The sequence below is a fragment of the Pinus tabuliformis genome, chromosome 5_2 (assembly GCF_031772625.1).
Source record: "Pinus tabuliformis cultivar Carrire ecotype Pingquan chromosome 5_2, CPIR1, whole genome shotgun sequence".
Lineage (NCBI taxonomy): Eukaryota > Viridiplantae > Streptophyta > Pinopsida > Pinales > Pinaceae > Pinus > Pinus tabuliformis.
In genome coordinates, this window is record NC_142306.1 from 522,613,727 (window position 1) to 522,626,934 (window position 13,208).

The 13,208-nt window shown below is 35.3% G+C and overlaps 1 protein-coding gene across 1 annotated transcript; it reads left to right on the forward strand.

Annotated features, from left to right (window-relative positions):
* The first annotated feature begins 11,262 nt into the window (after positions 1-11,262).
* Positions 11,263-12,787, forward strand: LOC149159991 (transcription factor bHLH94-like). Its single transcript, XM_089434487.1, has 3 exons — positions 11,263-11,868; positions 11,961-12,332; positions 12,420-12,787. Exons 1-3 carry the CDS (start codon positions 11,263-11,265, stop codon positions 12,513-12,515), a joined length of 1,074 nt encoding a protein of 357 aa, XP_089290613.1. The 3' UTR covers positions 12,516-12,787.
* Positions 12,788-13,208: the final 421 nt, after the last annotated feature.

Sequence of the window (13,208 nt, forward strand, 5' to 3'; positions counted from 1 at the left end):
AATACAGCAAACGCAAGAGGAAAATTTGTTGACAGCAAAGAGGTGGAATAAAGTTACGGGCTCAGGAAGATCCACGGATGATGAAAGCCACTTTGGAGACTCACACTATGAAGTGATGGGGTGACATGAGGATCACTGGAAGATAGAGAATGGAAAAAAGTAGGAGTTTCTTGTGCTGAAGCAGCAAGTCAATGAAGAACATGAAGCTACACAAACAAAAGAATTAGTTGCAAGAGTAACAGGAACAACAGGGGGCGTAACATGCACTCACAGAAGAAACTATGCTCGTACAAGTTATAGATCCATCCCAACAGTTGCCATGGAGCAAACACGATGAGAAATGTCGTTGATCAAATTCAAGGGATTTAGCAACATCGATTTCATTGTGCGCACGCGTGCGATCCAACCCATTCAATAGACTCAGCAAGGCGAAGACAAGAAGCAAGTCCAACTGGAGTTGAACATGTACCTCGGAAGTTGATGCACATGACCACCAACACACACTTGAAGATCAACATGGACACTACGCATGAGCATGTTGTCGGTTTAGCCACATCCAAGAAGACCATGCCCATGCTAGCAGACGAGTTGGATGAAGGAGCCACACCAATGCACCTAGATGCAATGGAGGCAAGAGTTAAATTCAACAATATGTTACCATGGGGTGCATACACACCATCACAAATGACCAAGATTGGCATCAACTCACCACCTTCACCATCACAAGCATGTCAAATAGTTGGTCTCACCATAATGGATAGAGTGTCAGTGATGTCTTGCATGCCTTGCTCAAGCCATTTCATCTCACATGAGCACATGTGCATTGTAATGTAACACCATGTCAAGTGGAAGTTCACGTGTCAATAGTTAGATGTAACAGAAATAGAGTAGATGAAGATTCATGAGGGTAGAGGAACTATCACAAAGGGGAATGTCAAGGGTCACCCCACCCTTTTCTATAAACAGAACCTCATAACTCATTGTAAAGGCTTTTGGTCAGCCACGCTTGTGATAAGACTATCTTGGAGAGAGCTTAGATAGTATCCATTGCACGGAGCTAGTACATCTCTTTGGAGGAGCAAGCGAATGTTCAACTATTGGATCTAGTGGTTGGACATGCATGTATTGTATGACTGGAACTTACACTTCTTTATATAATAAGAACCAACACGTCTCATGCATATCTTGTATTGTATTCCATCTATCTTGTCTCCTCTAAATGGCATATGTATTTTCTTTCTTACGCATGCATGTATGGACTATTCTATATGAGTATGTATCAATATTTCTAAAATGTGTTGTTGGTTTAACCATCACTTTGGATTTCCAGCTAACTTTCTTTCTAGCTTGTTATGTATCTTCTCTCGTGTTTTCCCTTCCCATTCGAGTACTATTACAGGTTGCCAAGGGGCACGATCATCTCAACCCACATGTGTTAGAACCTTTCATACACCTTCCTTGACTCACTGAAGTGGTCACACCCTTTCTACCAATAGAGTTATTATACTTGCCTTTGTGAAAAATCGCATCCAAGGCATTACCATACAACCCACTGCTAGGACTCCTACACCAAACGGTCTGAGGTCCAATTGGGAATTCTTACTGGGGAGATCCCCTTGACATGTTGGCGGGTCTAGCACCATCAACACATTCATTTATATATAAGAAAATTTTATTTAGCAAAATGGTTGATCACTTTTAATAAATTAAAAAGATTAGATTCGTGTCAATTTCTGTGACAACAATTAGCATGTCATGCAATCCAAGGGAGGCCACTACATAGGCCACGAAAATGGAGAATGACATCAAACAAGTTGTTGTACAACAGAAACCCAAAGAATTATAATGTATTTCATGGTCAAATAGGGAAAAACTAAGTGGGATGTGTGATGTTTCCTTGGGTAACTAAAAACATGTATATTCATGAAATATTCAAGTGGAAATGATGCGTTATGGGTCTCAACTTACCCAGGGTATTAATCAATGATTTTACAAACAAATATGGTGATAGCCCTGATCAGTTCATCATGCATATTGAAAGTTAATTTTACATATTACTATATTTAAAGAGGTGGTTCTTGTTTGATTGGACCATAATATTCATTTATATGCAAGGAATCTTTAGCAATATTTGATCATGTTTGAGTGATTGGAATCCCAAAATAATGTTACTATTATAGTGAACAAAAATACAATTACTTAGTCTTTATGTGTTATATTTAAAAAGTAACTAAATCTTGTTCTGGTCACATGTGCACCAGAGAGAAACAATGCAAGGTACATCTCCACATTTTGCCTTTGATAATACTTGTTCAAATGTTTTTATGGTCAACATATCACATTAACAATACTTGTTCAAATGTATTTATTGTGAATATAATAATTAATGAACTCCACAACTATTATACATATAGTTTATTATATTCTTAGGGCACTCCACATTATTTAATTAAGGAACCTTTGATTTACTAGTGTTGTTAATGTAATATTTGAGTTCTACAATTCACTCGAGTTATTGGTACTCTGTCCTTAACCTGCTGGAACATTCCAAAAAATTTTCCAACCGACAACTTCCAGTCTCAATCAACCCAAGTGGATTAACCTTAGTTGTTGGTGGTGTGATTTCTAATCTGATGATGGAGGTTTTCCTGGATAGGGTTAGGGTAATCAACCCGTACCCTAACCGCCTCCTTTTAGTGCCATTCCACACCTGTAATTTGGTAAAGAGACTTTGCAGATGCAGGTGAAATTCAACCAAATGATCACAACGTTTCACCTAGGTTCTGCACGGGTATTGATGAGTACATTCTTTAGTTCATATATTTTTTTACCGTTACTTAAATCCATTGTAATATTGGCTAAATTTCTACATTTCTTTACGATGTAAGGTTACACTATTGGGGTTTTCAATAGGCTTGAAACTTATGGCACTTTGGCCAAATTCACTAGGGATTTTTCTCAATACAAGGACACACTTACTCATTGAACACGACTTTCAAAGGTAAAAGGTCCATTCTAATTCGATGGCATAGGTTTACTCAAATAGGGTTAGGTTAACCAACCTCTATGCTGACTTCCTCCTTTCAGCACCATTCCACTCCTGCAATTTTTGGAAGGTGAATCAGCGGCTGCAGGAAAAATTCAACCAAATGACCACAATGTTTCATGCAACTTCTGCAAAGGTATTCACTGGTACATTATTCAATTTATAAAGTCTTTACCATTACTTAAATTCATTGTACTACTAGCTAAATTTTTGTAGTTCTTTACCATGCAAGGTCACATTGTTGGGGTTCTTAACAGGTTTGAAACTTATGGTGCTCCGACCGAATTCATTGGGGAATTTTCTCAGTAGAAGGGTGCACTTACTCGTTGAACGTCGCTTTCGAAGGTAACACGTCCATTTCAAGAAATCCCATGTTCGTTTGGTTATCCTAAATAATTTTCAATGCTAATTCTGATGTGAACCGTTTTACTCACCAGGTCCTTCCAATTCCATGAGAGGAGCTTTTAAGATTCCTCTTCAAACCAGGCGTGTTCAATAGGTATGCCCCAACTACTTTCTAGATTTTTTCTAGTTCATATCTTATGACTTCCATGACCAAGCCCTGATTTTTTATCCCTTAAAGTTCCCACAATGGATTCCTTACTATAACTGTTTCCAGTAGCATCTCAGGGACTATATCCTGTCGATTTTTCACTTGGGTTTTTATTGTTCTTCATTTAAGGGTTAGCTCAGATGTGTTAGTCATTTGTGCAGACCCATGAGGCTTCTAGATTCGTTTTTGGTCTCTCTATAGTCCTTAGACTGTCACTATTTTATGGTTATATGTGTGTGTGTTTGTGTGTTTGAACCGTATAGCCTGACCTATGGACGAGGGTTTTGGTCAGTAAGATTGATACTCAAACTTGTATAATATACCTATTTGCTAAAGAAACCCTGAAATGATGAACTGCAGTTCTTTTTTTTTTAAGACTTTGTAAATTTATTTCCAGTAAATAGAGACTTATGTAATGAATCTAGGAAATAGGCAGTTGAGTTATGCATAAATTTCTTACCTAGTTCCATATTTAATTTTGAGCTTCTGGGTTTCATTACGAAAATAAATATCTGGTTTTTAGATGCTCTAAATTAATGTTAATATCTTGTTTCAATAAAAAAAAATTACCCATTGAAACAGTAATTATGTTAGGGTTTGTTTGTATGTAATATAAAGTTGATTTTCAAAACTATTAGTGTGTACTCATATCAATCTCTAGGTTAATGTTAATAAAACTTCAAATTAAAAAATCATAAAATTTGAAATGCCACATGGCTTTACAAGTTAGCATACATCCCAACATCAACAACATGGCCTCACCCTCTTAACATAAATAAATGACACGTTAATAATACTCATTCAAATGTTTTTATGGTCAAAATCATAATTAATTAAATCCACAATAGCTATACATATAGTTTATTAAATTGTCAGGTCACTCCACAACATTTAATTAAGGCACCTTGGATTTACAATCATTGTTAATGTAATATTTAAGTTCTACAATTGACCTTGGTTGCTCATACTCCATCCTTAACCCTTGAGTATCAAAATGGTTTTATACCCGTTAGAACATTCCAAAAGAGCTTCCAGCCTGAAACTTCCAATCTCCATCAGTCCAAGTGGATTAACCTTAGCCGTTCTTGGCTCAATTTCTAATCCGACCATATAGGTGATTTAAACTTATTAGATTTTTTCAACAATCCTTAGACTGCCACTGTTTTCTGGTTATATGTGTGTTTTTGTCTGTAAACCTTATGGCCCAACCACTGGACGAGTTCTTGAACCCAATCATGTCCAACAAGTATGCCCCAACTACTTATTAGTTTTTGTCTACTACCTATCATATGGATTCCAAGACGAAGCCCCACTTTTTTATCTCTTGCAGGTTCACACAACGAATTCCTTGTTGTAACTCTTTCCTAGTAGAGTCTGAGGGATTATATCCTATAGGTTCTTCACTTGGGTTTTTATTGTTCTTCATTTAAAGGTTAGATCCTATGTGTTAGAAAATTGCGCAGACCTGTGAGGGTTCCAACTTTGCTTTTGGTCTCTCTACAATGCTTAGATTGTCACTATGGTAATTTAAGTTTCTTAAAATTATTCTACACTTCTTAGAGTGTGACTATTTTATCTGCGTGTGTGTGTGTGAACCTATCAGTCTCTACACATATCAAGCGCAAGGTTAATGTTAATAAAACTTTAAACTAAACAATCATAAAATTTTAAATGCTACATGGCTTTACAAGCTAGCATACAACCGTAATATCAACAACGGGGCCTCACCCTCTTAAATAAATAATGACACATTACTAATACACGATCAAATGTTTTTATGGTGAAAAAAATTATTAGTTAACTCCATAACAGCTATACATATAGTTTATTAAATTCTCAAGGCACTCTACATAATTTAATTAAAGCACCTTTGATTTACCATCATTGTTAATGTAATATTTAAGTTTTTCAATTGACCCTCGTTGTCGCTACTTCGTCCTTAATGTGTTGATATCAAGATGGTTTTATACCTATTGGAACATTCTAGAAGAGCTTCCAACCAGAAACTTCTAGTCTCCATCAGCTCAAGTGGATTAACCTTAGCCGTTGATGGCTTGATTTTTAATCTGATGGTAGAGGTGATTTAAATTTTCAAATTTATTCTACAATGCTTAGACTATCATTGTTTTCTGGTTTTATATATGTGTGTATGTGTGTGTGTGTTTGAACCTATCAGTCTCTACACATATCAAGCTCTAGGTTAATGTTAATAAAAGTTCAAATTAAAAAATCATAAAATCTTGAATGACACATGGGTTTAAAACCTACCATACAACCTTAACATCAACAGGGGGGCCTCATCCTATTAACATAAATAAATGACAGATTAACAATACCCGTTCAATTTTTTTATGGCGAAAATCATAATTAAATAACTCCGCGATGTCTATACATATATTTTATTAAATTCTCAGGGCACTCCGCATGAATTAATTAAGGCACCTTTGATTTACCATCATTGTTCATGTAATAATTAACTTCTGAAAATGACTCTGGTTGCCCTAATCCATCCTTAACCCGTTGGTATCAAGATGTTTTTATACCTATTGGAGCATTCTAGAAGAGCTTCCAACCAACAACTGCTAGTCTCCATTAGCCCAAGTGGCTTAACCTTAGCCGTTGATGGCTCAATTTCTAATCTGACGACAAAGGTGATTTAAATTTATTAAATTTATTACAGTCCTTAGATTGTCACTATTTTTTGCTTATGTGTTTGTGTGTCTAAACCTTGCAAACCAACCTCTGTATGAGGTCTTGAACCTAGAGGCGTTCAAGAGGCATGCCCCAACTATTTACTGGTTTTTGTCTGTTGCTTCTCCTACAACTTCTAAGGTGAAGCCCCAGTTTTTTATCTCTTGCAGGTTCCCACAATAGATTCCTTGTTGTAACTCCTTCTCGACAGAGTTTGAGGGATTATATCGTGTAGATTTTGTTGGAAATAATACTAAGAGGTGGGGTGAATCAATATTATCAGACCAATAATTTAATTTCTCAAACAGATTTGTATACGCTACTTTAGCTAAGTGAACTAGTGCGTATACACGACTGTACTTAAAGCAACCAGAATATATGCAGAGAACTTTTGATTTACCCAATTTATCATGCATTGAACTGTAACCAGTATATCAGAGATTTATTAGACACTGTAGTAAAAGTAGAATAAAGCATCATAGATAGGAAACACACATGAACACCAAGATATAAGGTGGAAACCCAAGGTGGGTGAAAACCACCTACTGTTGTCATCTCTGTCTTCTTTTAATAATAAGAAAATCTATTTAAATTCTTGTACTAGTGCAGACTTATCCCAGTACACAGGCTTCTGCTTGCAGAAGGTTACAACCTTCTCTCATTCTCTAGCTTCTACTGGAAGGGAGCTACAACCCCCTAACTCTTGTACTAACTGATATGTTTACTAGTATGTAGGCAACGACCTAAAGAAGGCTACGACCTTCTTTCTTCCTCCAAGGACCACATTCCATAAATTTTCAGACTAGATCCATGAACAACATCATAACTACAATTTAATCATCAAATACATCTATATCAACCAATCACCGAGACTCAATCATGACTTTCTGAATCAACGATAGCCAAATCAATCAATCACTCTAACAACCCATCGTTAAATCACAGTCAATCTGATCAATCTGAATATTATCACTAGAATATAGTAACCAGAACACAGAACTCTGCAATAGCAAACAAAAATAAGTAAAACATATTTTATAAGGTATACGCTACTTCCATGTGTCGAACCTGTGTATAAGCGGTTTTCTCAAAGCCAACCAGAATATACATTTGCAAATATTAATTCATAATTTTGTAGCTATTCCAGACTTTAGTTATACCCAGATCATAATATTTACAGAATAACGCATGCATCAGTATTCAGATCTAGACTATACATGATTAAACCGCATAATGATAATTCATCTCAAGCCTTAAGATCTCGATCCATCATTAGATCTTATCCTTCATCAACCACTAAGGTTCATCCTTGGTTCAGATCAAGCACAACATCATAAGCCAATAACCTACATACTAGATCTCAAACTTCATCATATATTCGATACTTAGACACCTAGCCTAATGATCTTCTCCTCTTATAGTTTTAGGCCTTTCTCAATATCATGGACCAAAACCACTTAGGACCAATACCTTAAACCAAATAACTAGGGTCAATACCTCATACCAGATACCCTGGACCAACACCATGGATCAAAATACCATGGACAAAATACCTCGGACCAAAAACTTATTTTTCCAAGGTATACGCGCTTTTCCTTCTGTGAAAGTGCATGTGTATGTATACGCTACTTGTGGTGAGTGAACCTGCGTGTATATGCAGCTTGGTCAAGGTAAACCTACGTATACCTGTCTTTCTTCATTCTGTGTAGTCTGATCTATAATTCTTTGATGTTAGCCTGTTGTACTGTGATCTTTCATCTCAATGAGTTGCCATCAAGGAAAACACCTGTATCATAATGCCAACAAATTTTTCACTTGACTTTTTATTATTCTTCCTTAAGGGTTATCATAGATGTGTTAGCGAATTATGTAGACCCGTGAGGGTTCCAACTTCTCTTTTGGCCTCTCTACATTCCTTAGATTGTCACTATGGCGATTCAAATTTATTAAATTTATTCTATTTTCCTTACACTGTCACTATTTTCTGGTTATATGTGTGTGTGTGTGAACCTTGTGACCCAACTTCTGGACGAGAGTTTCGCTCAACAAGATTGATGCTTGAACAAGTATAATCTATCTCTTTTATAAAGAAAGCCTGAAATGATGCATTGCAATTTTCTTTTTTTTAGGAATTTATAAATCTTATTGCCAGTAAATGGATACTTATGTAATGAATCCAGGAAATAAGCAGTCGGGATAAGCATAAATTTCTTAGCTAGTTCCATATTTAACTTGAAGCTTCTGGGTTTCATTACCAAAATAAATATATAGTTTAAGCTTCCTCTTGAACTCAACCGCGTTCAACAGGTATGCCCCAACTACTTTCTATTTTTTGTCTCATGCCTATCCTACGACTTCTAAGATTAAAGTTACAGATTACCTACATCTTCTAAAGTTACTAATTCCACTAAATAACAATGTTGGATTCCCCTCTTAGCCCTAAGAGAGTTACCCCACAAACCATAGTTCCATAACTGTTCCATAGTTTCTCGTAAGCCAGCTAAGGCTTCTGTTAACCTCCAGTTGCTTCCTTTAACTTTTCACACTACAATTCATATTTACACACATTATACTTTTAATATGCTACTTATTCCTCCATGAACTCATCTACAATCTTTTCCTTTAAATGTATTCTCATTTTATAGAAAGCCATAACTAAAGAATTAACATTTAATAAAAAGTCATAATATTTTCTCTTAACATAAAAATCTATAAATTAGCTTTATAGTGAATGTTCCTCTAAACATGGGTAAGCTCTCTTACTCTTTTCACAACAGAAGAGCAGGGAAGGTGTCAAACATAAATCCAAGCAATATCTCTAATGCCAACGTTAGCAACCAACCTCGGAAACACAAATGAAATGTCTCCACCTGTAACCTTAGGAACAACCTTAGGAGCTACAATAGGACACTCGAACAAAGATAAAATTCCAACATCTAACCCCTTACCTCTGAAACACAAATGCAATGTCTCCACCTGCAAACTTAAGAACCACCATAGAACACTCGAACAAAGATAAAATTCCAACAACATCTAACCCCTTACAGCACGCAACACCATCCCATCCATTTTAAAACCCACCATGCACCCACCAATTTTAGCATCTAACATCATCCTACCCATTTTACAATCCACTAATATAACATCCATTTTACAATCCACTACTACTAAATTTTTTTTATTAGTTAATTTATTGAAATTCCTGACATTAATCTATATAACACTAGTCATTATGTTTTTCATCTAATAATTCTATATTAATAATTTTATTTCATATTTAAATAATGATAAAAATACATAACTAAACATTGCACATAAAAATTTCTTTTAATTTTTTAAAATACAAAATTGAATCCTCAACTAACAAAAACTTACCATACCTCACATTCTAAAAAGAGTACCCCTTTTCCTTTTTTACATTAATGAGTAATGAGTGACGAGCATACATTTTTTTAACTTTTACTAACATTTTTAGGCTTAATGAGTACGTCAAACATTTTTTAACTTTTACTAACTTAATGAGTGCTTCAACCAGTAATTAGTGGTACAAACAGTAACTCAATCTTTTACTAAGTTTTCTATTATTTCAATGTTTGATCAACTTTGTTTAATTTTAAGCAATTTAATTGTTACTAAGTTTTTTAACTTTTTTAGGTTTAACGAGTAATTAGTATTCGAAGGAGTAATCAATAGTACAAACAACAATTCAATCTTTCACTAACTTTTTTATTATCTCAATCTTCACCAATTTTTTAAACTTAAGTAATTTCCATGGTTCGCCTAATAATCAACCGTACAAACAACAACTCAATCTTTCATAACTTTTTCATTTTATCAATCTTTTATTTCCGTATTATACACGATTTGTGCTTATGTTTTCACCCTACAGTAAACATGTGTATGGTTTTTAAAGTGTTTTGGCTGTAAAGTTAAGTAATGCATATATAATGTTCCTAGTTCTTTTATTTCCATATGATACACGACTTGTGCTTATGTTTTCACCTTCCAATAAACATGTGTATTGTTTTTAAAATGTTTTGGCTGTAAAGTTAAGTAATGCATATATAATGTGTTTTCTGTAAAGTTAAGAAATGCATATATGATGCATCATTTCAATTGTTTTACACATTGACGATTTTTATATTGACGTTGATATTTCCAATCTAAGATTGCCCAATTCTAAATTCAAAGACTTAAAATGGAATCTTATATTTAAAAATATTTATATATTATAAGATTTTCCTCACCTTATTTTAAGTTTTATAATTTCAAAAATTGAAAATTCTAGCTGGCGTAGAGCTGTAATCTACTTTACCAATGACAATGACAATTATGAGTGGACCACACGATATTACTCGTCGAAAATAATATGCGCCCAATACGTCAAACGCAATCTATTTTTCAAATATAAAAGTTTACTTCAGTCATTAACTACGTTACCAAGTGCGAGGATGTGATTTCTTTGTGCATTCCACTTCCTCCCTCTGTTCCTTTTGCGGCTAAGTCCTCAACACATTCCTCCCTCTGTTTCTTTTGCGGCTAAGCGTTCAACACATTCCTCCCTCGTTTCCTTTTGCGGCTTATCAGAGTCAAGGAGAAACTGTATTCAGGTTCCTTGATTCTATATTTTAACTGAAAATTCTGATCGAAAACAGTTTTCAATTATGTATAATTTTGTATTATGAAACTTTCTCATTTAACTATTTTCAAATATATATAATTTTATTGGATCAAACATCCTTATCTAACTATTTCCAAATATATATAATCTTATCGGATCAAACGTCTCTACCTAACGATTAGACCATATCCACCCCAGTAACCATCATTCCACTTTACATCTGAAAGGAAAAACCAGTCCCTTCCGCCTTGCAAGCAAGACACCTGGTTGGATTAGAGAGTTGATGGTTCTGATTTTCCATTTGGTAATTGGTCCTCACTAATCTTCATTAACCAGGCAGGGGAGTTCAAAATGGAAGATTTGCAGAGCAAAACCTATCCGTATAGATATTCATTTCAACCGTGTTCGTCCTCGTATTCTCAGGCAGCAGCCTGTCTTCCTCATTATTATGGTAATATTCATACTAATGAAGGTGTTCAGATCCAAACACCAACCAAACCAGCGAAGTTTGCTGAAACCGAAGCTTGTATTGATGACGATGCTGTGGCACTAATATTTGAAGACCTCTGCACCAAAAGGCCACATGATTACGGCTCGCTCGGAATAGCTTCTATAGGACCGGCGGTGCAGATTCATCAGATTGCTGAGGACAATTCGTCACCGGCGGTCGAGCAATATCCGCAGCAATTCGTAGCCAACATTGGCGATCTAGTTCAAACCCTAACCTGTAGCTCGCAGGTATGTTCGTTGGTGAGTTCTGTAAACCCTATTTTCCCACCGACGCGGAGCCGTCGAACGAAGAAAGCGGCCGCGGGAGGAGGAGGTCATTATAACGAGGCCGTCAAGGAAAGTATTGGGAATGCGCATCTTCACAAACTGGTGGAGAGGCAGAGGCGGAGCAAGATGAAAGCTCTTTGTTCAACACTGTTATCGCTACTCCCTCAAGACTATAATAAGGTGAGGTTTATCTGTATCCGATGCATATCATAAAAGTATTAAAAAGAAAAGAAAAGGGACAATAGTTATATCTGTGTTTGCCATTTTTGTAGACAAAATGCACATTATCGGACAAACTGCTGGAAGCCGTTAAACACATTCGTCATTTGCAAAACAAGTTAATAGAGCTCGAAAAGAAAAGAGATGTGCTAAAATATCCGGCCACTGTTAACCCATTTTCCAACAGCTTCTGTAATTATAAAACCCTGCAAGCTTCGCAGCTTCGATCCTCCAATGTACGGGACAAATTTCAGACTATAAGGGTTAGCAAATTTGGTCAAGGTATTCAAGTCACTGTAAATATTTTCAAGAACCAGATCGACTTCTCTAGTCTTCTAACAGAGTTAGAGGAAGCCGGACTTGAAGTTGTGAATGCTACGGTTACTACTATAAATGATAGAGTCTTTTATACCATTCATTCGAAGGTAATCTTTTATTGTGTGTACACTGTAAACCCTCAAGCTGCATTGCTTTTCTTCAAGTATTCTAATGTTTCTATTTTAATCCTGCAGATGTTAGATTTTCGCCACTTCAATAGCGCTTTCCTTCACAGGAGAATTGGCCAACTGATCGATGGAAGCCTTCCAAAATGTTCAATGACAGAGTAATATATAGTTCACCTTTCTTCTGGCTACCTATTTCTTTAAAATGGTTACTGACTTCGCCAACAAAGCTCTCTGCTACTAGGTGTAAATTCAAAAACAGACTTTACTTAAGTTCAATTTATTAAACTTAAACAATTTGTCTAAATAAGTTTAAGCACTTTTTCCTCTATATGGGAGGATAAACATGTGTGTCACTTGAGTTCAGGTTGTCATTTTGTTTTCACTTTTCAGTGTTATTGCTCTTATCTTCCTAATAAAGTGCACAAATAAAGCTTCTGCACTTAACATAAAACTTGTCGCATGTCAGGGCGTTCTTCCCATTGTAAATCATGGACAGCAAAGCAATTTTTACTAATCCTTTTGTTTAATGTTTATCATGTCAGGAAAACCGTGTACCCTTGAAACTTTAGTCTTATAGAAGTTCCTTATCCGGAAAGACAATTGTATATGCAAATGTTTATTTCGCTGGATTTTCTTGAAAAAATTTCCGCTTTTTAATAGTCAAATAAGTTGTAATCCATTTTTATTTATCAATTTTGCAATTTAGAAAATGTGTGTTTTAGGGACATAAGTTTGTTTTTTTAGGTTTTACAGTAAATTTTAAATATTATTTAGGTGGTTGTGGAAGTATTTTGCTGGAAGATATTTATTAATAATTAATTTTTTATATTATTTTTTATTTATTTTAATTTAAAT

Coding starts and splice junctions, on each gene's coding strand:
- LOC149159991 (XM_089434487.1), top strand. CDS start 11,263: ATGGAAGATTTGCAGAGCAAAACCTATCCGTATAGATATTCATTTCAA. Junction 11,869..11,960: donor TCCCTCAAGACTATAATAAG/GTGAGGTTTATC, acceptor CCATTTTTGTAG/ACAAAATGCACATTATCGGA. Junction 12,333..12,419: donor TTTATACCATTCATTCGAAG/GTAATCTTTTAT, acceptor TTAATCCTGCAG/ATGTTAGATTTTCGCCACTT.